We start from the raw sequence: 24964 nt of genomic DNA on the forward strand, positions 1-24964 counted from the left end.
GCCGTTCAAATAATGTTAATATTTGAACAGTCATGAATGCTTTTCCTATTTAAAATGCTATCATATATTCGGAGATTCTATCTGTCCTATAATGCTGTTCTGGGCTCTGGGGACAGGACAGTGGACGAGACTGCCCAGGCCTCTTACCCACCTTTCTCCAGGGGGCGCTGGGGGAGCTGGGGGAGCTGACCACCGGGATGGGCTCAGTACAGAAGGCTGGCCCAGTGTGTGCACTGTCACTGTCCTTGTCATGCCAGTTAAGGACACAGACCTCTCTCTGTCCTCCCTGCCGAGGCTGTGGGCGGCCTCTGGGCCCACGCCTCCCTCCCACAGGCAGCCGGAGCCGGGCGGGCCGGAGGGACCACCCCATCCGCCCACCGGTCTCCAGAGGAAGAGCTGCGGTCCAGAGCAGGGACGGGTCCCGGCTCCGGTCACACAGGAGCCCCATTCAGGCTCTGACCAAGGCCCCTGCTCCCTCTGGCCCCATCAGTGTCCTCTCTGCCCACCAGCCCACCTGCTGCAGCTCCGGGCCTGACCATGACGGTCACCTACTCACACCGAGTGGCCAATGCCCGCCTGGGCTCCTTCTCCCGCCTGCTGCTGTGCTGGCGAGGCAGCATCTACAAGCTGCTCTACGGCGAGTTCCTCATCTTCCTGCTCAGCTACTACACCATCCGCTTCATCTACAGGTGCAGGGGGGCCGCGGGGGGCCTCGGGGGGCAGCTGAGGCCTCGAGTGCCTAGGAGACCGCCAAGCCATCCAGGGGCCATGTACCGAGGCCTATAAGGCTCCGCTGAGCTTGTGGCCCAGCCCTGGGGGGGTGGGGGCGGGGTGGCTGGGGGTGGCGGGGGTTGGGGGGGCGGGGAAAGGAGGCAGACTGACAGGGAGCATCTCAGACACCATCCCTCCAGCCCAGGGCGGCCCTGAGCCCAGGCCTTCCCTGGTCCCATTCAGCCAGCCCGTCTTCCCGAATCCCACACGGGCTCACAGGTCCAGACTGTACCTTTGTTATTCCTCAACAACATGTTTATTTAAACAATAAAATATAGGACAGATAGAATCTCTGAATATATGATAGCATTTTAAATGGGAAAAGCATTCATGACTGAATGGGTTGGAAATACCTAATACTTAAAGTTCTCTAGTTCATAGTGGTAATACTAATCACAAAGCCCATTGGTTTTCTTGGGTTCTTACCAGGGCACCAATATACTCCTCTTTTATTATTAGAACTAGAGGCCTGGTGCACAAAATTCATGCACGGGGCGTGGGGGGGGGGGGCGCGTGGAGGGGAGGTCCCTCAGCCTGGCCTGCACCCTCTCCAATCTGGGACCCTTTGGAGGATGTCTGACTGCCGGTTTTGGACATCTGGCAGTTGGACATCCCTCTTGCAATCCAGGACCGCTGGCTCCTAACTGCTCACCTGCCTGCCGGCCTGATCCCCCTAACTGCTCTCCCCTGCCTGCCTGATCCCCCTAACTGCTCTTTCCTGCCGGCCTGATCATCCCTAACTGCCTCTGCCTTGGCCCTGCCACCGTGACTTTGCCTGGAAGGACATCCGGAGGGTCGCCCGGAAGATGTCCGGTCTAATTAGCATATTACCCCTTTATTAGTATAGATTTCTTTTTTAAAAATACATATTTTTATTGATTTCAGAGAGGAAGGGAGATGAAGAGAGAGATAGAAACATCAATGATGAGAGAGTATCATTGATCGGCTACCTCCTGCACGCCCCCTATTGGGGATCAAGCCCATTACCCGGGCATGTGCCCTTGACTGGAATCGAACCTGGGACCCTTCAGTCCACAGGCTGACGCCCTATCCACTGAGCCAAACCAGCTAGGGCTAGATTTCTTTTTTAGAGCAGTCTTTCATCACAGAATTGGGCAGAAGGTACAGGGAGTCCCCATTTAACCCTCCCCCCCCCCACACACACACACAGCCTCCCCCACTATCAACACCCCCAGCAGATGGTACACTTGTTTTCACAGATGAACCCACACGGACACCATTACTCCCCAGAGTCCCGCTCACAGTGTACGTTAGGGTGCACCTTGGGGGTGCGCATTCTGTGGGTAACGGATGGCCTGCACCCACCATCGCCGTGTTGTAAAGAAGTCCCACTGCCCTCAAACCCTGTGCTCTGCCTCGCCACCCCTCCCCTCCATTACATTTTTTAAAAGACCAACACCCTTTGTTTTAATCCACTTAAAAAAACAACTGTCCTTTGGATCCTTTAAAAGGGCCCCAGAAAACGGCAGGATTGGCAGGCCCGTGTGGGGGGGCGGGTGCCTAAAAGTGGAGTCCTTCAGCGGGACCTTCCTTCCGACCCTCACAGAAGCCTCCCGGGGCCTCCTGCAGTCACGGAGCCCCCAGAGGAGGAGTGGGACCCGGCTCAGGCCACCTGGGCGGCAGCCAAGGGGACAGGGAGGCTGGGCGGGGGCGGCCACACTGCTCCCCCAGGCCTGGCTGGACCGGGCCAGCCTCGCCACCCCCCCCCCCTCCCCCAGGATGGCCCTCACGGAGGAGCAGCAGCTGCTGTTTGAGAAGCTGACCCTCTACTGCGACAGCTACATCCAGCTCATCCCCATCTCCTTCGTGCTGGGTGAGCCCCTCCCGGGTGTCGGTCCCGCGGCTGCTGGGGGGCCCTGCACCGGGGAGCTGGGGGAGACGGCAGGGGGAGGCCAGGGTCATGTCAGTCCTCTCGGAAGTTCAGGGAAACGGGGAGACTGCAGACAGGGACTGAGTTAGACAGACACGGGGAAGGCCTCCTGCTGGGAGCGCCCCAGACCTGTTTCCCGGGGAGCGCTGACGTCACGGCCCGGAGCCTGCGCGGGCGGGAAGGGTCCGGGATCTCTCGGGGGGCGGGGAGGGGTGCGGGAGAGGTCATTCGAGGCCCGCCCTCCACCTCCACGCGGGGCTCCGACGGCCGGCTCCCGAGCACCTTCCAGGGGGGCCGGGGCTGGAGACACCGAGGCGTCGCCCTCGCCCCCGCCCCTCCGCCCAGGCTTCTACGTGACGCTGGTCGTGACCCGCTGGTGGAGCCAGTACGAGAACCTGCCGTGGCCCGACCGCCTCATGAACCTGGTGTCGGGCCTCGTGGAGGGCGAGGACGAGCACGGCCGGCGGCTGCGGCGGACGCTCATGCGCTACGCCAACCTGGGCGGCGTGCTCACCCTGCGCGGCGTCAGCGCCGCCGTCTACAAGCGCTTCCCCACCGCCCAGCACCTGGTGGCGGCAGGTGGGCGGGGCCTCGGGAGGCGGGGCCTCGGGAGGCGGGGCCTCGGGAGGCGGGGCCTCGGGAGGCGGGGCCTCGGGAGGCGGGGCCTCGGGAGGCGGGGCCTCGGGAGGCGGGGCCTCGGGAGGCGGGGCCTCGGGAGGCGGGGCCTCGGGAGGCGGGGCCTCGGGAGGCGGGGCCTCGGGAGGCGGGGCCTCGGGAGGCGGGGCCTCGGGAGGCGGGGCCTCGGGAGGCGGGGCCTCGGGAGGCGGGGCCTCGGGAGGCGGGGCCTCGGGAGGCGGGGCCTCGGGAGGCGGGGCCTCGGGAGGCCCCTGGCTGACGATTGGGCGGGGCCGGGGGCGGAGACTAGACGTCGGCGAATTGGCGGGGTGGAGTCAGGGGCCTGAAGGTGGGCCCAGGCCAGGGAGCTACCCTTGGAGGGGAGGGGAGGGGGCTAGAGGTAAGGGCTGAGGACCCTGAGGGCTAAGGGAAGGGCAGGTAGAGGCTGGGAGTGGGGAGCGGGACGGGACGGGGGCGTCTTGGGAAGAGGTGAGGAACCAGGGTCTGCTCCCTCCGCCATCCCCATCCCGTTCTCCTGTTCTCGGTGTCCAAGCCTGTGCATCTGGGACCTCGGTCTCTGACCAGGTCCCAGCTCACAAGACAGACCCCTCTCACGTGCTCAGCCCAGAACAGCACAAAGTAGGGACTCTGTAATTATTCTTTGAAAGAAAGAAAGAGGATGGATGGCAAAGAGGCTTCGAGGTCCCTACGGGCTCAGCAGGGACTTGGGCCTAAATCCTGGGACCCCACAGGGCCTGGCCACCTGGCCAGCCACCCCTTCCTGTAGGTACCTCCCCCCCGCTAACACACACACACACACACACACACACACACACACACACACTGCTTCTTCACTCTACCCCCGCAGGCTTCATGACCCCCGCGGAACACAGGCACTTGGAAAAACGGAGCTTGCCGCACAACACGTTCTGGGTGCCCTGGCTGTGGTTTGCCAACCTGTCGATGAAAGCTTGGATCGGAGGTCGAATCCGGGACCCTGTCCTGCTCCAGAGCCTGCTGACCGTGAGCCCGCCACGCTGATGGGGCTGCTGCAGAGCAGGGAGGGTTGTGCCCCCAATGGAACAAGGCTCCCAACAGAAGGCTCTCTTCCAATAGGATTCCCAGCCCAATGTGCCCCTCCCAAGCCCCCTCCCCTCCCTGCCGTAAAGTGAGCCTCTGAGAGTCTGGTTCCTTTTTGATAGATTTGGCGGCTGAGGCACAGAGAGGTTGGGTGGGCTGCCCATGACCACACAGCTAGGGCTGGACCTTGAGCACCAGACCCTGGTACCTGGGGAGGAGCCTGGGAGAGAGCAGGTGGTGGTCAGAACCTCAGCCCTCCCTCCTGCCCCCCCAGGAGATGAACACCTTGCGTACGCAGTGTGGACAACTGTATGCCTACGACTGGATCAGTGTCCCGCTGGTGTACACGCAGGTGAGCACAAAGCTGGTGAAGCTGCCCGTTTGGGAGACTGAGGCCAGGCGGACCCAGGAAGGACCCACTTAAAGGCCGAGAGAGAGGCTCACCTGGGAGTTGGGTCTAGACTTTGCAGGTGACAGTTGGACAAGTCCAGGCTTCGGCCTGGTGCAGCCTGGGGAGGCAGTGGGATTATCCCCATTTTAAAGAGGGGATCGCAGAGACCCCAAGTCCCATGAGTGTGTAAGTCAGAGCAAGGCTTTGTCCTCCCAGCCTGGGGGCTGCCTGACCCCAGGTCTGACCCCACCGCCCAGCCCGTTGCCCGCCCCTTCCTTGCCCAGGTGGTGACCGTGGCGGTGTACAGCTTCTTCCTGGCGTGCCTGATTGGGCGGCAGTTCCTGAACCCAGCCAAGGCCTACCCTGGCCACGAGCTGGACCTCGTTGTCCCCGTCTTCACATGCCTGCAGTTCTTCTTCTACGCGGGCTGGCTGAAGGTGAGCCGCCGGGGCGAGGCGAGGCCGGAGGGGTCAGGGCCAGCAGGAGAGGGGTCTCCACAGCGGGAGGAGGACACTGGGTCCTGACCCCGGCCCTCTCGTCGCTCCGCCTCTTTGCACACAAAGAAGCTGAGACCCCAAGGGGAGCAGATGCGTGAGCCTGTGTCTGAGGGGACACAGGGCTGGGGCTCCGCAGGCAGAGAGGCGCAGGACGCTCGGTTGTCACACCTTCGATGCCTCCTCAAGGGAATGGTCTTCTCATGTTTGTCCAGGACAAGGGGCGAGCGCGGAATGAGTGGCAGCGGCAGGCCGCGCTGGCGAGGCACCTTCTCCCTGTCCCCCATGATTAGGCCCCCCATATGTTTCCTCTGCTTAGTAAGCAAGAGCCCTGAGGTTGACGGCCCTGCCCCCCTCTTCAGAAGGCAGAGAAGCACCGTCTCTCTTTACTCAGGTTGTCCGCGTGGCGACTGGGGGTCCTTGTCCCCACTCCACGTGGCTCATCCAAGCCTTCCTTCCCATCACGCCCGGCTCTTTCTAACAGGAACCCTGAATGACAGTGGCCTGTCCACTCTTTCTGTCCAGTTCCCGCCCACTCTCCCGCTCGTCCTTTGTTTTTTGGTAACAGTGATGGTGGTAGTGCCTCCCTCTCTTACCTCTGTCCATGTTCACACACACACACACACACACACACACACACACACACACACAGCTACCCCCGCCCCCCAGTTATCTACAGATTAAACCAGATCACGCCATTTTTAAAAACATTTTATAAAATATATATCTTTACCTAACCGGTTTGGCTCAGTGGATAGAGCGTCAGCCTGCGAACTCAAGGGTCCCAGGTTCGATTCCGGTCAAGGGCATGTACCTTGGTTGCGGGCACATTCCCAGTAGGAGGTGTGCAGGAGGCAGCTGATCGATGTTTCTCTCTCATTGATGTTTCTAACTCTCTATCCCTCTCCCTTCCTCTCTGTAAAAAAGCAGTAAAATATATATTTAAAATATATATATATATCTTTATTGATTTCAGAGAGGAGAGAGAAACATCAATGATTGATGGGCTGCCTCCTGCACGCCCCCTACTGGGGACCAAGCCCCAAACCCAGGCATGTGCCTTGACTGGGAAGCGAATGGTGACCTCCTGTTTCATGGGTCGATGCTCAACCACTGAGCCACACGGGCCAGGCCCCACCACACCATTTTGCTGCTTGCAGTTCTCCGTGGTGCCCCGTGGCTTGCAGGATATCCCTTGATGCCCTAGTGCAAGCACGTCAAACTCAAAGGCTAACACGGGCCAAATAAACAAGGTGTAAGTGTGTGTGGGCCGCAGAAAACAAAAGCTTCATTTTCATAGAAACGGTTTATTTCGATAGAGACATGCTGAAGACAAAGGGCTGAAATGAATGAGTCATCGCTAGCATAATAGAACATTTTAATAAAAATTAATGTTTTTCTTGAACATTCACTTACCAGACACTGAATAACTGCACAAATTAATAAGCGTAATGCAAATAAACCTATTTTTCTTGTTCTCCGAAAGCGAATTATTTCCTGTTGCGCACACCAAACAAGTCAGTCCAAGACTAATGACGTGGCCATCGGCTGCTAAAATATTCGCTGCTGGTGTTAGTGGAGAGAAATGGTGCGCCTGCGCATAAGGCGCATAAGGGAAATGAATGCAACACGATTATAGTCATCAGTCATTAGCAAACGTTGTAGTTCGTTATTAATAATTATGTGTAACAGGACATTGTAAAAGTTAAGTTACGAAATTTTTATTAAAACGTTTCTTATATACCGTTACATTGGCTGGGCCGCCAAAGTGTTCGTTGTGGGCCGCGAGTTTGACATGCTTGCCTTAGCGCATTGCACTCACCACCACTACAGGGCCTTGGAGGCGGCACAGGTCCGTGCCGGGAGTCTGCCCGCCTGGCCGACCCTTTCATTTAGCACAGCCACAGCATGGATGTCTGTCGCATCCAAAGGTCATGAATAAAAATACATGTCTGAAAACATGAATGAGTAATTGAACAAATGAAAAGATTATACCACTGCCTGGCTCGGGGGGGTCAGAAAGGGCCGGTGTGCCAGAGGGAAAGGCAATGTGGGTGAGGGTCCCCCTGTGTCGGGGGCTGGAGCCTTGACACAGTGGCTTTGGAGACAGTGGTCAGGCGGGGGGGGGGGGGGGGTGTCCTGGGAGAGGGGCAGGGGTGGAAATGCCAGGAGCCGAGGTTTAAGCGAGGGGAGCAAGGCTGCCGGGCTGCGAGAAGGATTCCCAGAGCCTCCCCTGCCCCCAAGGTGGCAGAGCAGCTCATCAACCCGTTCGGAGAAGATGACGATGACTTTGAGACCAACTGGATTGTGGACAGGAGCTTGCAGGTATGGGGGGAGGGAGGGAGCCCGCCCTCTGAGCTTTCCCCACACTGGACCCAGGGACGGGGACCCTGAAATTCTGTAGAGAGGCCTCACACGGGATGGCCTCCTCTCCCCTCCCAGGATTCTCACCCCAGGTGTTGAGGCTTCGGGTAGGTGTCAGTCTCTCCATTTCGCAAGTAGGGAAACTGAGGCCCAGAGACGCGGAAGGGGCCTCTCCCAGTCACCTGGCAAGTTCGCGGTCTTGCTTGGCTGACCTTTCTGTCGGACTTGTGCTTCTGTCCCCGGCGGCCAGGTGTCCCTGCTGGCCGTGGACGACATGCGCCAGGACCTGCCCCCCGTGGAGCGGGACATGTACTGGAACGACCCGGAACCACAGCCCCCCTACACGGCCGCGTCTGCCCAGTCTCGCCGACCTTCCTTTTTTGGCTCCACCTTCAACATCAGGTGGGCGGTGCCAGGGAACCCCTGCGGTGGGGAGAAAACCCCCGTGCGTGGGCCTGCCTGCGAACAGAAGGTCGGCAAACCGCGGCTCAAAAGCCACATGCGGCTCTTTGGCCCCTTGAGTGAGGCTCTTCCACAAAATACCACGGCCTGGGCGAGTCTATTTTGAAGAAGTGGCGTTAGAAGAAGTTTAAGTTTAAAAAATGTGGCTCTCCAAAGAAATTTCCATCGTTGTCCTGTTGATGTTTGGCTCTGCGGACTCATGAGTTTGCCGACCACTGGCCTAGTTAGCGCACTCGGGGGGGCCCACTGAGTGCCAGGCGCTGTGCTGAGCCCTTCTTCCCAGGAACCTTGGTTGGTCAGCTCGTTTTCAGATGGGGAAGCCCAGGCTCAGCGAGGTTAAGGCAGTCGCCTGCCCACCGTCACATCGCTAGCAGGCAGCACGGTGGGCCAGTCTGTCTGGTTCACCGCCACGCCTTGCACTCTGTCCTTGTCCTGCTTCCGGCCCTCCAGTCTAAGCCCCTGTGCCCACAGAGGGACCCTGAGGCCAGAGAGGGAAGGACTTACTCGAGGGCAGCCAGTGACCAGTGACCAGTGGGGGTGTTAGGGCCTGGTTCCTGATGCGGTTCCAGAACTGTTCTCTGATAAGCCGGAGCATTTGGAGCGGTGGTGGTGGGATGGGGTGTCCCTGAAATGGGGGCGGGGTGGCAGGCACGCCCCAGCAGGAGGCTGGGTCCTCACAGGTACCGTCTGGGTAGACTTTGTGCTGCAGAGTGGAGCCCTCGGCCGCCCACGTGGTGAGAGTGGAGAGGACTCTGGTGCATGACTATCAAGGTTTCCCCAGTGTTGGGCTCTGCTCTCTCCTTGCTCTTTTAAGGACACAACATCCTATTAGCTGGAACCAGAATTAGCTGGGTTCCCTAGCGGCGTGAGCAAGGCTTGGAAAGGTGACCAATTGGGACATTTCTGGAGGTTGCCTTCGATCTGCCCGATCTGCACTCCAGCCACTGAAGGTTGTGGAGATGGAGGGGGAGGAACAGGAAGTAATGCACAGGCCTGGCCTCCAGGGAACACACTTCAGCGAAACTGGATACACAGCGTGGAGGCCTGCGAAGGGACAGGACAGAGGAGAGGTCACTGCGACCTCCTGGAGGGAGGGCCTGCAGCCTGGGGGTTTGGACAGGGCGAGGGCAGGCCGCTCTGCCGTCGGTCGGGGGGCTTTCTCTTGCAGAGGAGAGGCCTAGGGCTCCGGAAGCCAGACTTCTCTCCTTGGGGATGCTGCTCCCCGGGCGGAACCACAAACGCCAGGCTAGGGAGGCTGAATGTTAACACGGGCAAAAGGGAGCCACGGAGCAGTTGGGCGAGCTGGGCCGGGAGGGATGCCTGAGGGGGTACAGGATGGGTCAGGAGAGGCGGGTCAGGGCACTGTGAGGAAGACTGTGTCCCTGACCTGGGGCCCGAGGAAGGGGGGGGGGTGAAATAAGGTCAGGTTTGGTCCTTTTGTCGCCCCCACTCAGCCTCAGCGTCATGCTTCTTTCCAGTCTGCACAAGGAAGAGATGGAGTTCCAGCCCGGCCCGGGGGAGGCAGGGGAGGAGGGCACGCACGCCGGCATCCTCGGCCGCCTCCTGGGGCTGCAGTCCCCCCACGCCCCCACCAGGACGAGCTCCAAGACCAAGCTACTGCTGCCCAGGAAGGAAGGCCTCCTCCCTGAGGGCCAGCCCGAGCCGCTCCGGGGTGCCAGGAAGCGCTCCGGGGACCCGGAAGACAGCGAGGCCTGCAAGCTGAGCGGGGAGGATGCCTTTAAGCCCCCTGCACTGTACGGGAGGTCCGGCTACCACAGTGCCCCGCCGACGCCGCTCAGCCCCACCCCCATGGTGTTCCCACCAGGACCCTGGGCGCCCTCCAGTCTCCTCAGAGGCTCCGGCGTCCTGGCAGACCAGAGCCCGCAGCCTGGGGCGCGAGGGACCGGGAGGAGCTTGGCGCTGCTCCCTGAGTGTGCGGGGGCCTCGATGGAGCCCCTGGAATTGTGTCACATCAAGAGGAAAACTGTGGAGTTTAACCTGACCGACACATCAGCGGCCCCCGAGAGTCATCTCCGAGAGCCACATACCCGATCGACAAGCAGCATCCACACGGCACTCACAGACCACGGTCCCTACTGGGCCTTGGAAAGCAGGTCTGTGCTCCCCGCCAACCAGGCTCACCGCACCCCCTCCTTGGGCGCCCTCCAGCCCCACCCCAGCTCCCCTTCCTCCCTGGTTTCCTCGTGGTCCCATCACTGCCGAGCAGGCTGGACCTGTGCCGGCACCGGCTTGGGGCACACACTTGGCCACCTTGGCAGGGGCCCTGGGAAAGCGTTGGGGGCTTTTGTTCATTTCACCCGAGAGCCTGGCGTCACCAGGAGGAAGTCCCTGCAACCTCGGGGGGGGGGGGGGGGGCAGGCAGCGGCTGTACTAACAGGAACGCTGGGAAGGGCTACCCGCCCAGGCTTCGATGGGAGATGTTATCCCTGCGTCCAGCTCGCTTGGAAAGCGTGGGAGACACAGAATGCCATGGGGCAGAGCTGGGGGCTCTAGTAGTAGCCCAAGAACTCAACTCCCTGCCCAGGGTTAGCTGAGAGGTTGTGTGTGAGCAGTGGGTCCCCCAAGACCGCTCACGGGCCTGAAGCTTGGCAAAGGGCCCCACCTTTGGATGGTTGAGGGCATGCAGGCCCCTTGGGGGCATCATTGCTTTGGGCACCTCAGCAAGACTTCTCAACTTAAATGCGCTCTCCCTGCTTCCTGGGGTCAATCCCAGCTGTCACACCCACCAGTACCCCCTGATCCCATCTTTAGCAGACTCACCCTGTTAGACATCCGTCCCGCCCCACCCCCATCACGTGGGAGGGAAGTTTAAACTTCCTATTTCTAGATTCTCAAGAAGTTACTTGTGGTCAGAATACACAGCTTCGAGATCTTAAAAGGGCCACCATCTGTCTAGCTCCCAGGCTAGATGGAAACCTAAACATCACTGTGGCTGACTGGGGTGGGTGTGAACAGCTCTGCAGTACCCTGGCACTAGTCATTTTTAATATTTAAGATGCCTCAACCTTAGCTCTCCTGCTGCAGCTGATGTCGTATTGGAATGAAGGTACTTTCCACATTCACGTGAACTTTCTCAAATTTCCACAGGGATGAAAACGAAGCACCCTCCTAGCCGTCTCCCCAGGGGCAGCATCTCCGGCCTGGTCCCACCCGTGTGTACCCCAGAGGGACACTGACCCAGTCACAGACAGACAGCCGTCCACACTGACGTTCCCGACAGCCTGAATTAAATGGTTAGCTCAATGGAGAACGAGAATCCTTCATTTCAGGGCTACCTAAGCCTTTAAATGCCTCTTGCACATAAAAATAATGAAAGCTAGAATGAGCCACTAGAAACATGTAATTCAGAACCAGGAGTCCCAGAGTCCTGTCCGAATTCCTTGGCATCTTTCACAAACTCAGGAGTTTCATGTAACTAAGGATTAATAAACTAAGGATTTTCACGAACACAAGTCCTGTTGGGCGTTTCATTTGTAACTAGTGTGAAGCCGGGCGCTTCCGGAATTAGCAAAGGTGGCCTGGATATACTGCAAGCGGATCCCGAGAATTCAAAGACAACAGCTGGGTACCAAATTCCTTTATTTGAAGGAAGGGTACAAATGAGACATGAGGGGTGATTTGGTACAAGTTATAGAAAAGGTCAAGGTAACTCCAACATGCAGACGGCTTGGGTGACCAGGAAGGCACCCCGAGGCTCCAGGAAGCAGCCAGGGCTCAGCTCTCGTCACAGCTGCCCAGGGTGTGCTTGTCGAAGAGATACTCGGCCATGCCAGTTTCAGGGGCCCCCAACCTGCGCAAGTTGGTTACGTGGTCACCCAGTTCTTTGATGGATTTCACCTGCTCGTTCAGGTAGTGCGTCTCAAGGAAGTCACACAACTGCAAACACAGAACGGGGACAAGAACGGTCAACTCCCAGCAACTAAGGAGACTGTTCCTTCCCTTCCCTCAGGCTGCCAATACTCACATGAGGGTCGTTCTTGTCAGTGGCCAGTTTGTGCAGGTCCAGCAGTGACTGATTCACACTTTTTTCCAAGTGCAGAGCACACTCCATTGCATTCAGCCCATTTTCCCAGTCGTCACGGTCTGGTTTCTGAAGGAGAGGAAGTTAGGGCAAGGCACCCCGAGTCTTAACCAAGCACACATGACAATTTGGCAGGCAAACCTTTTGGTGAAAGGAACACCTAAGTTTCCAACCCTCTCCCTTCCCCTCTAAGATCAATAAAAACATTTAAAATAAAAAATAAAAATAAAAGGGCAACTGCTAGCGTCTGAGCGGTTTCCGACCCCCGAGGCCGCCAGGTCATTTAGGAAGCTTGTGCCGCTCACCTTGATATCCTGAAGGAAGATTCGGCCTCCTCGCTGGTTCTGCAGCTTCATCAGCTTCTCGGCATGTTCCCTCTCCTCATGAGATTGGTGAAGAAAATATTTGGCAAAGTTCTTCAGAGCCACGTCATCGCGGTCAAAGTAGTAAGACTGAAGGTGGAACATGAGCGTGTTAGCTTAGGGGCAGGCTGTGTTCCCGGACGGAACACAACAATCATTAGTTTCTACTCTAAAATGGAAGAAGGAAGCCCGGGCTTTGAAACGGAAAGTCTGCTGTGGGAACTTTAGAGGAATTGCCTCCGTGTGAAACGTGCTGCTGCGGAGTTCTCCCAGCCGGTGTCCGGTGTCCGGTTCCCCCGGAGAGGGTGCTGGAGAGTTTCCCTGCTTCGCCCCCTCCTCCCTGGCGACGTGTTAAAACATGAGCGCGGCTTGCAGGCAGGCAGGGATTTCTAAAATTAACCCACGAGGCGAGGTCGCCACTGTGGCAACGCTCACGCCTGTGGACGGTGTTGGATTCGGTTTTTAGACGCTCGCTGTGCTAGGACTTCAGAAATCCAGGTCTGCTCGCCAGCCACCCGGGACGCGGCTAGGCTCGGGTCCTGGCTCAATCAGGCAACTCCAACCAAACTCCCGCCCACCAATCCCCCTTAAACCAGGATTTTGGGAAACTGACCCCCCCCACCCGTTACAGAGAAAAATGTCTTGCCCAGTAACTGTTGGTGGATTTTATCCAAGAACTGAGCGTCCGATTAGAGGGCTACAGTTCTTAGACCCCCCAAAAATAAAAAAATTAAGGACGCAGGCACCAGGCTGGGTGACCAAGACAACCTGGTGTCCCCCAAACGGGAGATGGCTCCGGGGTTCGCTCCCACTCCAGTGGGGCTGCGAGATAAGCAGGGCCGCGGGGTGGAGACAGCGGCTCGGGAGTGGGCGCCCACGGAAGATAAGCCTCTCGCATCAGCCCCCAAGTTGCTATTCGACACCATTACCCAGAAGGCTCCGGCGCAGCCTGGGCGGGGGGGGGGGGGGGGGGGGGAGCCGGACCTCCAGGCCCGTTAGCCCGGCGAGCCGAGGGCATCGGGGCACGTGATGGACGCAGGGGAAGGGATGAAAAGGCAAAACCCCCTCCCGACTGCAGAGCTGTGTCCGCGGCCCGAGTGCCCGGCAGCCAGGCTCCCCGCAGACACAGGCGGGGCGCGGAGGCGGCCCTCCGGGGGGGCGGTCGGGAAGGGCCCGGCGCCCGGGATTTCTGCGCAAGGAGCGTCCCGGGAGGCCTCGCGCGGCCTCCATTTTCCCGAGGGGCGCGGGGGGAGCGGGAGCCCCAGCCCGGCGGCCGCCCTCCGCCCCCCGCCCCGCCGGGGAGGCCGCCCTCACCATGGACAGGTAGACGTAGGAGGCGTACAGCTCCAGGTTGATCTGGCGGTTGATGGCGGCCTCCGAGTCCTGGTGGTAGTTCTGGCGCACCTGCGAGACGGGCGCGGTGGACGTCATGGCGGGCGGCGGCGGAGCGGCGCTGGAGCGGCGGCGGGGGCCGGGGGTGGTCCGGGGTCCGAGGCGCTGCGAGGAGGGCGCTGCGAGGAGGCGGGAGGCGGGCCTGGCGGCGGCGGCGGCGGCGGCGCGGAGGAGCCGGGTTCCGTCCAAGCACTGTTGAAGCAGGAAACCTCGGCCGCTCTCCGCGGAGACTGTGGCGCAGGCGGCCGCCCGCGGGCTTTTATAGCGGCCGCCGCGGCCGCCCGCGCTGGCCAATCCCGCCGCCCGCCCGCCGCTAAGCCCCGCCCCTTCCCCTGCGCGCGCGGCGGAGGGGTGGAGGGGGCGCGTGGGGGGGCCAGGGGGTGCGTAGGGGCCACGGAGTGGGGGGTGAGGCTGGGGCGGGGGCGGAGGAGGGGAGGGGGCGCTCTGCGCGTGTGGAACGCTTGGTGGGGTTGGAGGGACGACCTGGGCGGGGGTGGGGGGCCCAGCTCGGGCCCGGACCCCAGTGGCGTCCTGGGTCCTGCACCCGACGGGAGGCCGCCCCTGGCCCAGGGGCGTCGGGGCGTCCGGAGGTCCCTAACGGCACCCCGAGGCTCCGGGTCGGGAGCCTGGTCTCAGTGGCGGTTACCGCGCCCCGAGATCGTGGGGACGTGGGAGGCCAGGGAGTCGGGCCGGGCTGGGCCGGGCCGGGCCGGGCCGGGCGCACTTTCCCTTCCCCGGGCTGGGACGCAGCCGGGCGGCGGCTCCGCCTCGGACGGGCCCGCCCGCCTTTCCTTGTGCAGGAAGCGAACATGGCTCCCGGGCAGTTTGTGCAACAAAGGCGGGGGCGGGGGGGGGGCGGGCACACAGGCTGTCTCCCCGAGGGAGCCGGGGCGGGGAGCCGCCCGGGTTTCTGAGAAAATCGCAGGTGGTGCTTCAAACTCGAGCGATGGGAGTTCAGGGAAAGAAGGAGACGCGACTGGGAGCTGGAGAGGCCGGCGGCCATGTTGAAGGGGCCCCTTTCCTCGGCGGGACGGGCGCCCGGGGCGAGGGCAGGCCCGCTGCGTGCGGCCCGTGGGGGGCGGACCGGAGCCAGGCCGCGCCCCGGCCCCCCGCCCGCCGGCTTCAGGTTCACTGTGGGCACGGGGGTGGGGACAGGCCCAGGACCCGCTCAGGACGCTCACAAACGGGAAGCTGGAAGCTGGAAGCTGGACTTAACCTTAAAGAAAGGCGGGGGAAGGGGCATTCTATTAAAATGTCCCAAAAGGTGGCACTTTCTTGGGTCTTGGTTCATTTCAGAACGAGCGCGTGTCACTTTGGGGGGAAGGTGAGAGGGGGCAGCGCCCACTGAAGGAAGCGGACAGGCGCTGGGAGGGCAGGGGCCCCGCCGGGGACAGGAGGTCCGGGGACAGGAGGTCCGGGGAGGCTTCCCTCAGAGTGAGGCTCGGCCGAGTTGGAAGAACCGGTTCAGGGACAGGTGAAGGGGAAGGCGGGGTTCCAGGCAGAGAAGGCCACTGCACGGCTGTCAAGGTGCGAACGTGCACACGGGTGTCAAGGTGCGAGCGTGCACATGGGTGTCAAGGTGCGAGCGTGCACACGGGTGTCAAGGTGCGAGCGTGCACGCGGGTGTCAAGGTGCGAGCGTGCACGCGGGTGTCAAGGTGCGAGCGTGCACCGCGTCCAAGGTGCCTTGGGGCAGCGCACTGGCTTAGAGGGCAGAGTCCTGTTGGAGAAGGATGGTGTGTGTGTGTGTGTGTGTGTGTGTGTGTGTGTGTGTGTGCAGGGCCAGGCCAGGAAGGGCCGCGTGCCCTAGAAAGGGGTTAAATGTTGTCCGGGGGACATGAGACACTTAGGGATTTCTAGCCAGGGAGATGCCAGGCTGGTTTTGTTTTCCAAAACCTTACACGGAATCAGCAGAACGAATTAGGGTAAGAGTACAGCACAGTGACCCGTTGCAAAGTTTGCCTGCATAACAGTCACCACCAGTTAGAAAATGTAAAGAAAAATCATTTTACATTGGCAACAAAGGCTTCGAGTCCCGAGGAGAAAAGTCAGCAGGAAGCGTGGGGAGAAGACTAGACATGTTTACTGCGGGGCAGGCAAGAAAACTGGCATCAACGAAGAGACCATGTTTCCAGAGAGCCAACCTCCGCTGTGTAAAGATGTCAATTCTCCTAAAATGAACCTATACATCCAATGCAATTTCTAGAAAACGCAGTGGTTTGGGGGAAATTGACAATCTCTGACGTTCATTGGGAAGAGTACGTGGATAGAATAAACGATAAGCATGGCGGGGGGGGGGGGGGGCACGAGGGTAGAGTCGCCCTCTTGGCACAAAGTTTAAAAATCACTGTGAAGTCCTGCGAGCGGTTGGTACTGGCACCGGAAGAGATGAGCCCATGGGCAACAAAAGAGCCCTGCCCGCCGGAAAGGGAACGGCAGGTGCTGAAGCAGCATTTCTAACGAGGGAACAAGAGCGGGTGCACAGATCACGCTGGAACAATGGCGAGTCATGCGAAGACAATGACTCACTGTGTTTCAAAACACGCTCCAGATGGACGGAGGAGGCGAGCCTACAAGGAAGAAGCCAACGAAGTTACTCGAATGTACAGATGTTCTTAGAATTTGGGGGCAGGGTGTATGCTTCTGAGCCTGTCAAGGGCCGTAAGAGGACAGTTGGCAGATCTGAGGCTGAAAAATGACAAGCTGTAAGATGAAAGATGCCATAGACAAAGTTCAAGTTCAAATGGCCAGCAGTAGTGAAGATGAATAGCCATAACGTATGTCCATCTGTGTAAGTCACCCCTTCGAATGCCTTTTTCATCTCCTTGCCCGCTACGGTGAGCTGCTGGGAGCAGGCACCACTTCCGTCTTCCTCCTGGGCTCCAAGCATTTGGCAAGGGGCTTGTTGCTCGGTGCTCAGTGTTTGTGGGATGAACAGATGGCCGCGTGGATTGAATGTGGAGGATGGACCGGGTCAGGCCAGAGGCTGGGTGCTGGCCGGGAGGCAGCAGCCCCAGTTCTCATTGAGCCGAGGAACAGAGGCGGGTCTGGGAGACCTGGAGAAGCCCGGACGGATGAGGTGGCTGACTGGGTATGGTGGGGGGTAGAGGTGAGGAGTGGGAGGCGGGCAAGAGAGCCCCCCACCATCTTGCCTGGGCTGCCGCTGCCATTCACGGAGACAGGGAGCGCGGGAGGACATGCAGTTTGGGGGAAGGCCGGTGAGGTTTCGGACTGGAGGTGCTGAGTCCCGGGCCCCCAGGACTCCCAGGTGGACAGAGCCAGGTGGAGCTGGGCCCACAGGAATGGGCAGGGGCTGCAGGAAGGCGGTTCTGTCATGGGTGGGCTGGGCCCTGGGCCGCACAGCAGCTGCGGAGGGCTTCGGGCAAAGCCGAGGGCCGGGCTGTGGTGGTCGCTGGGAGGAGTGAGGAACATCTTGTGCTGGGGTGTGTGTGTGTGGGGGTGTGTGTGTGTTCTTAGGGCATTTCCACTTTCTGGGAACCCAGGTGTCAGAACTGCCAACTCGGAGCTTCTAGAGTCTTCCGAAGCCAGGGCCTGGTCTTTGGACCTTTGTTGACCAGGATTCAGCCTCCCTCCCCTGGGCCCAGCTCCTCGTGACTCTGACTCTGAGGCGGGGAGTTGGCTGGCCTCCAGGGCAGCAGCCTCGGTGGGCGGAGCCACAGGCGAGAAGAGCCACGATGGTTTCTGGAGGACTCCGGTGTGGGTGGGGGTGGAAGCTGCTGTCCCACCGTGACTCAGCACTCTGCTGGTCCTCAGGGGCTGGGCCCAGGCTCCAAAAGTGCTTGGTCATGGAGGGAGGGGGAAGACTTGGAGGGCTGTGGCTTTACTACCGGGGGAGGGCGGGCGAGCACCCCCACTTCCTCCTGTGGCTGGCTGCCCAGGCTGCAGGACAAGGGGTCTAGGTCAGTGCCCCGCTCAGGGCCTTCCTGCCTCATAGGGAGTTCTCCAGCGATGCTGGGACTCTCCCCCCACCCCAGGACTATTGCTGTGGGATACCATTTAGCATTCCACCGCTGGAAAAGCCATAGAATGCCAAGGCTTAGGAAGGCTTTAGAATTTTACAGATAAAGAGGTGGAGCCCTGGCGGGTGGCTCGGTTGGTTGAGGGTCTTCCCGTGCGTGGGAAAGTCACTGGTTTGATTCCCGGTCAGGACACATACCTGGGTTGTGGGTTCAATCCCTGGTCCAGGGTGCATACGGGAGGCAAACAATAGATGTTTCTCTCTCTCCCTTCCCCTTTCTATAAAAATCAATAAAAACATATATTTGAAAGGAAGGAAAGAAGGAAGGAGAGAGAGCGAGAGCAAGAAGGAAGGAAGGAAGGAAGAGGTGGGAGTCCCATAGAAGGCCAGGGCTTGTCCCAGGCCATAGTCACTGCAGAAACAAGCTACACTGCAGGACAGGGCACGTACTGGAACATGGCATGGTTCTTGAAAACAGTGCATTTATCCCTGGGATGTGTATGTGAAATGATGCTAATGGAAAAGCAGAGCCCCAAACCATGCCAAGCTGGTGACCATGAAGAAACACCACAGGCCGGGAGCAGGGAGGCCTGGGAGGGAACGGGTTGAATAAGGTTTAACGGGAGAGCTGGTGCTTTAAATGTCTGGGATTCCCCCCGAAGTTAAGTGGAGGGAAGTGTGTACGAACGCAGAGTTCAGGAATTTCGAAATTGGAGAAAACAAGACTGAGTAAGGCTCGGGTACATTCCTGGATGGTGCAACCGTCACTCGGCTTGTCCTTAGCCGTTTCTTGGAAACCCGTGGAGCAATGTCGGCTCCAAGTCTAGGTACTCAGGGCCCCCTTTTCCAGGAGGTCGAGGTCGAGCGTCTTGACCGGGGATGCTGGACAGTAACAGCAGGCCTCGCTGCCTCAGGAAGTTCCCGAGGGGAGGCCCCGCGCACACACCTCTGCCAGGCCTTCCGCCAGGGCCTGGCTTGGCTCTGCTTGTCTGCCTCCCCCCCAGACTCTGAGCTCCATTTCGTGCTGTGCCCCAGCCCCGAGCCCAGCCCGGGCCCTCCGTGCCCCCCACCCAGCTCCTCAGCCTGCGCCACAGCCGTGTCCTGGCAGCACCGGGTCGTCGGCTCCCGCGGCGGACTATCTGGTGTTTACCCTCGGGCTGTGGGCCCGGAGGTCAAGGCCTCGCCTTTGATTCTCCTCCGTGTCCTTCCAAGTGACCTCCGGGGTGTCTGCCCACATGCTGGACACTTCAGAGCAGTCACCGGCCCTTCTGAACTTGGGTTCCTTTATTTACTTACAGTATCCGGGGCCAGCCCTCCCCCATGTTACCATGGGTGCCCCCCCACCCCACCCCCACTTTGGGTGCCCTCGTCACCACAATTCATGTTGCCCTCCACGACCTAGTCCCCAGACACACGGCCTGACCACGCCACACAACCAGGCTCAGCCACGCCGCCCTGGCCGCCGCCGGAGAGGCCGTAGGAGAGGCCTGCCGGCCCGAGGCAGGGGGGGGGGGGGGCACGCAGGCCTGGGGAGAGGGCGGCGCTCTGGCGTGGGCAGCGGCGCCAGGGGCTGGGAGCTTCCCCGTGGAAGCAGATGCGGGTGGGCCTCGGCCTTCCCTGGTGTGGACCCTGCTACCCCCAGGCGGCTGCCCCCTGTCCGCCCGTGACAGGAGTTCAGGGAGGAGCTGGAGCATCAGGCTGCACAGAGTTTGGGGGTGGGGACCCCAGATTCCTAGTTGGGGGTGAGGAGGTGGGGGCAAGACAGAGCAGCTCGCTAGGAATCCAGGTCAGCAGCCTGGAGGTCGAGGGAGGGGCGGACAGGGCAGCGGGAGGAGGCGGCGGGGCGGAGGGCTGCCGGTGGCTTTTCTGCACGGAGGGTGCAGTCTGGGCAAGTTCGCTTTTCTGGCTGAGCCAGCACTTGGGGCCCAGGAGTCAGCGGGGGGAGCCCCGAGTGTCCCAGGAGAGGGTCAGGACCGCAAAGGCCGCACCGGTGTCTGGGGAGAGGCCCCTGAGAGAGGCCCGGTCCCCTGGCTGCTGCGGGCACGCCACCCCCATGTCCTGCCTGCCTCCCCCACCTCGCTCCGCCTCACACCCTCCAAGGCCCTGCCCGCCGGGGGTGAATTCAGCTCCCGTGTGGCCAAGGCCGCCCCTGCCCGCATGCCCCTCCGGGACACCCCTCAGCCAGGCCCTGCGGCCCAGCCGCTCCCCACACACCTTGGGCCTCGGCGGGCCTGGTCCCTCTGCTGACTGCCCTCCCTGACTTTTCTGCCTGAAGAACGACCCACCTTCCCACACCCAGCTCACATCCCCGCAGAGCGCCTCCTCCCTCTGCAGCCGGAGCCTCCATCCTGTGCTCCAGCGCTGCAAGCTGCCCGCAGGGACCGCCTCCCACCCGAGGGGCTCCCCCTCCCACACTCGAGGGGCTCCCCCCACACTCGAGGGGCTCCTGCCCTACTCCCCTGGCAGTGCCTCTCCCTGCCCCACTCAGTACCCCGCCCTCATGTCAGATTCCACTCAAGGCCCCGTTGGTCCTCACCGGTCCTGTTATTGGGGATCCCCCCCTCCCCGCCCCTTGCCTCCCAGGTTGCCTTTCCGTCCTTACTGAAGGGAGACTGGCCCTGCCTACCGCCCACTGGACGGTGCAGAGCCGGGGAGTCTTCCTGGGGCCGGGGGACTCTTCCCGGCAGAGACCCGAGAACACGGTGACCAGCCGGGCCCCGGGATGGCAGCGCCGTGGCCACGGGCTCCCTGCTCGGAACCCGGTCCCTTTCCCGCTTCTGTGGCAAAGGGAGTGGTGGGCGGTCACCAGGGGCGGGAGGGAGCGAGAAGGATGGACTCTCTGCCAGAAAACCTGCCCCTGGACACGGGCCTGGAGCCTTCCTGGGGCCGCCATCACCCCATCAACAACGCGCCTGAGAGCTCCCATGAAGCAAGTGAACGCCTTACGGGGCGGGAGCCCCCCACACCTCGGAGGAGGGGGAGGCAGGTGCCTGGTCGCCTTGTGGGCTCTTCCGAGGAGGACACAGCGGCCAGAGAGGTCCGGGACTGCGTCCTGAGGCTGCACAGCCAGGAGGAGACAGGGCCGTGCCTGGAACCCGGAGCCGTCGGGTTTCCTAGATCTGGGACCCGGATGCACCCACCGTGGTTCTGAGAATCAGCACAGCCGCCATCGGTGGGCCGGGAGGAAGGAGGTCCTTGAGGTTCCAGCTGCCTGGAGACGGACATGACCTTGCAGCTGGACGAGTTCCCGCCGCCCAAACCCAGGCGAAGGCCAGCCCGACCTTAAAGACACAGTTAGGTGTGGCAGGACCCTGGGGAGCCCAGTGCCCTGGGTGGGGTCTGTCGGGGCCCAGCACCAGGCTTGGGCAGGGTGTTGGCCACCTGCATATCTCCTTTAGAGAAACGTCTATTCCATTTTTAAATCGGGTTATTTGGGGTGTTGTTCTTTTATACTCTGGATGTTCACCCTTCCCTTGGTGTAGCTTGCAGATGTTTTCCCGCCCGTTTGCCTGTCCATTCTGTTGATTATTTCCTTTGCTGTGCAGAGCGTTTAAGTTTGATGTCCTTCCGTCCGTCTATCTTTGCTTGTGTTAACTGTGCGTTTGGTGTCAAATCCAAGAAGTCATTGCTCGCGAAGTCCAGTGTCATGAAGTGTCCCCCCGTGTTTTCTCCTACAAGCTTTACAGCGTCAGGTCCCGTGGTCAGCGCTGTAATCCACTGTGGGCTAACTTCTGTATGTGGCTGCTTTATGCCAGGACCTTACTGTTCTGAGGACGGTAGCTTTGTTATATATTTTGACATCAGGACGTGTGATACCTTCTGCTTTGTTCTTCTTTCTGAGGATCGTTTTGGCTATCAGGGGGTCCTGTGAAACTCCATATGAATTTCTGGATTTATTCCCCCCCCCCCCCCCCCCATTTCTGCAAAAATGGAGAAAATGCTGTTGGGATTTTTATAGGGATTGCATTGAACCTTTAGATTACTTGGGGCGGTATGAACATCTAACCACACGAAGTCTTCCAACTCATGAACCCAAATGTCTTTCCATTTATTTGTGCCTTCTTTAATTTTTTCGGCAATGCGTTGTAGTTTGCAGCGTGCAGGTCTTTTGCCTCCTTGGTTAAGGAGTCACTGAAGTTTCTAAATCCGTTTTATTATTGAGCATTTGCAGGGCTCACCAAAATGGAGAGGCGAGGCCAGGTAACTTCCGTGTGCCCTCCCCGGCCCCCGCAGCTCCCAGCTCAGGGCCACCCTTGCTTCACCCGTACCCCCACTCGTCTCCCGGGTCCCACCCCTGGGCGATCTGGAAGCAGATTGCAGACATCATATCACTGCATCTCTTCATGGCTTAGTATGTATTTCTAGAAGGGAATGGTTCCCCGTTTGAGGCACAACCACAGAAGATGATCATTTCCCAATAACATCGACTCTTTAATCCATATCCACATTTCCTTCCTGCCCCACCAATGCCTTAAAAAACCCCATGTGTTTGTTTGAATCAGGATCCAGACAAATTATGCAACTGGTTAGCATGTCTCTGTTTTACCGGCTTTCCCCTCTGTCTCCCCGCCCCGCCCCTCGCCGCCCTCCGCAGCGTGGATCTTGCTGACTCGATCTGTGTGCGGTTAGGTAACACGCGCCTCCGTCCCCTACATCTCCTGCCCATTGGAGGTTAAGCCCAGAGGCTGGATCATGCTGTGGAAGGCGTATCTCTGGTGAAATGCCCGGTGGTAGTATTTCCCACCCACTGAGCCGAGCCGGCCAGGGCCCTGGTTCTTTTTCTGGGAAATGGTATTCGAGGCCCCCATTTGGGCCCTAAAGGCGCTCCCGGCTTCTGCGTTGTTCGGGAACACTGGGCCTTGTTCAGAACACAGAGCGAGGGATGTTTTAAATTGATCTCAGAGAGGCAGGGAGAGGGAGGGAGAGAGAAACATCCGTGATGAGAGAGAATCATGGATCGGCTGCCTCCTGCACGCCCCCCACTGGGGATCGAGCCCGCAACCCGGACCTGTGCCCTGACCGGGAATCGAACCCTGACCTCCTGGTTCCTAGGTCAACACTCAATCACTGAACCACACCAGCTGGGCTGGCATCTACTCTTTTTCTCTACCCCATTCCTTCTTTTTGTTCAAACCACCAGCGTTTGCATTTTATTTTGTTTTTTTAAATATATTTTATTGATTTTTTTACAGAGAGGAAAGGAGAGGGATAGAGAGCTAGAAATATCGATGAGAGAGAAACATCGACCAGCTGCCTCCTGCACACCCCCTACTGGGGATGTGCCCGAAACCAACGTACATGCCCTTGACCGGAATCGAACCTGGGACCTTTCAGTCCGCAGACTGATGCTCTATCCACTGAGCCAAACCGGTTTCGGCCAGCGTTTGCATTTTAATGATAAGAGATCTATTTACGTTTTGTTTTTCTTTCTTAGGTAAACAGGACATTGCACACGCTTCACTCCTTGTGTCTTGGACACTGTGTGCTGAGCACCACACGGAGTGGTACGCGGAGACCTTCCGCTTTCCTCTTTTTTTTAAAATTGTGGTTAAATACATGTAACAGGAAACTCGCATCCTAACCATGTTGAAGGTACAGTTCAGGGATGTGACGTACACGCAGTGTTGTGCCGCCATCACCCCCGCCCGGCTGTCCATCTCCAGGACGCGTTCGGTTTTGTAAAACTGAAGCTCCATCCCCGGGGAACACTCATCTCCAGCCTCCGTCCCCGCCCGGGGAGCCCCCTGCTCTGCTTCCTGTCTCCGCGAAGGTGACCAGGCGAGGGGGCCTCGTGGGAGAGGAGCCACGTGGTGCCTGCCTGCTGTGACGGCTTACTTCGCGGAGCACAGCGTCCTCCCGGCTTGTCCACGTGGCAGCACCCCGTGGGCCTCCTTCCCTGGGGGCGGAGTCCTGGCCCATCGCACAGACGGGACGCGTCGCGGGCCCGTCCGCCCAGCAGTGGACGCTCGGGCGGCTCCCATGCGTCGGCCGTGGGAGTAACGCTGCTATGGACGTGGGCCTACGCGCACCTCTCCAGGACCCTGCCTGCACGTCTTCTCAGCGTGTACCCAGAGTGGGGTTGCTGGGCGGGTTGGTAACCCTGCTTTTAGTTTCTTGAGGCGCTCCCCTCGTTCTGTTCACGCTGCGGAGTACCCCCGGAGCCCGGGGGCGGGCACGGGGCTGTGTCCCGGCTTCGGCTGCTGCCCGCAGAGCCGCGGTGAATAGTCGTGCCCCCGTGTCTCCTGAGCTGTTTGCGGTGTGTCTTTACGATGGATTCCTGGAAGTGGGATTGCAGGTTCTGAGAGCAAACACACAGGCAGGTGCTGCCAAACGCCCCTCCCCGGGGCGGGGCCAGGGCCCCTTCCCACCAGCGGAGGGTGAGGCCGCCGTTTCCTGTTTTGTTAAACGCTGACATTTCGGCCAATCTGGTCGGCAAGACATGGGGCAGGCCTGTGCCCCGACGGGAATCGAACTGTGACCGCCTGGTTCAGAGGTCGATGCTCAACCCCTGGGCTGCGCCGGCTGGCCGGGCTGTTCTTTCTCAGAGTGAAGTTACCTCTTCCATGTGTCCACCTCGGGGCGTCCCAGCCATGCCGTCGCAGCGGCCTCTCGGGACGCCTCCACTCTGCGGCTGGGCGCTCACTCGCTGCCTTGCCTTAGCCCCAGCGCCCGGCTTCCCAGCATTCTCTGTCCTGGCCCCTCACCGGCCTCACCCTCAGCCTGCTGGGCGGTGCCCGGTGCTGAGAACAGAGGGGCAGGCACCTCCCCGACGGGTGGTCTGGCCCCCCCTTCGTGATGGAAAACCTCCACGAAATGATGAAACATCCCCCGGGGCCTGGCGCGGTTTGAGCCCTCTCTCTCCAGGTGCTTGTGATTAATTCCACAGAGAAGCCAGGCCCCGGGCGGGATCTCACAGCCCCGGCTGCTTGACTCTGGGGCTCCGAGTTCCTAAGCTCATCTGTCCTCCCAGGAGGCGCTGGCAACCCCAATAAAGTAAAATTCACTGCGTGAGCCAAGCCAGCGAGCAGGCCGAGCAGGAGCCCCGGGAGGAGGGCCGGGGGAGGAGGGGGTGGCTCTGGGCCCATGAGCCTTAGGGAAGGGGCAGGGGAGGCCTGGCGGGCA

The 24964-nt window shown here is 60.1% G+C and overlaps 2 protein-coding genes across 2 annotated transcripts; one reads left to right on the forward strand and one right to left on the reverse strand.

The window, feature by feature from the left end:
- Nucleotides 1-537: 537 nt before the first annotated feature.
- On the forward strand, nt 538-11657 carry BEST1 (bestrophin 1; the record flags this gene model as incomplete). Its single annotated transcript, XM_079789276.1, has 10 exons — nt 538-689; nt 2511-2605; nt 3008-3241; nt 4146-4300; nt 4632-4709; nt 5033-5185; nt 7487-7567; nt 7857-8008; nt 9547-10182; nt 11177-11657. The coding sequence occupies 10 exons, from the start codon at nt 538-540 to the stop codon at nt 11199-11201; spliced, it is 1761 nt and encodes a 586-aa protein (XP_079645402.1). The 3' UTR covers nt 11202-11657.
- Nucleotides 11652-14110, reverse strand: FTH1 (ferritin heavy chain 1). Its single transcript, XM_079789277.1, has 4 exons — nt 13787-14110; nt 12416-12562; nt 12054-12179; nt 11652-11965 (listed from the first exon to the last, which is right to left on the reverse strand). Exons 1-4 carry the CDS (start codon nt 13901-13903, stop codon nt 11804-11806), a joined length of 552 nt encoding a protein of 183 aa, XP_079645403.1. The 5' UTR covers nt 13904-14110; the 3' UTR covers nt 11652-11803.
- Between the last annotated feature and the right edge of the window lie 10854 nt (nt 14111-24964).

This window comes from Cnephaeus nilssonii (assembly GCF_951640355.1).
Source record: "Cnephaeus nilssonii genome assembly, chromosome: 13".
Taxonomy (NCBI): domain Eukaryota; kingdom Metazoa; phylum Chordata; class Mammalia; order Chiroptera; family Vespertilionidae; genus Cnephaeus; species Cnephaeus nilssonii.

Bases quoted from the DNA above. Each gene is read 5' to 3' on its own strand.
- FTH1 (XM_079789277.1), bottom strand. From the start codon at position 13,903: ATGACGTCCACCGCGCCCGTCTCGCAGGTGCGCCAGAACTACCACCAG. The intron at 12,563-13,786 runs GTGAGGGCGGCC...TTCCACCTTCAG, and splicing joins CCTACGTCTACCTGTCCATG to TCTTACTACTTTGACCGCGA. The intron at 12,180-12,415 runs GTGAGCGGCACA...CCTCTCCTTCAG, and splicing joins TCTTCCTTCAGGATATCAAG to AAACCAGACCGTGACGACTG.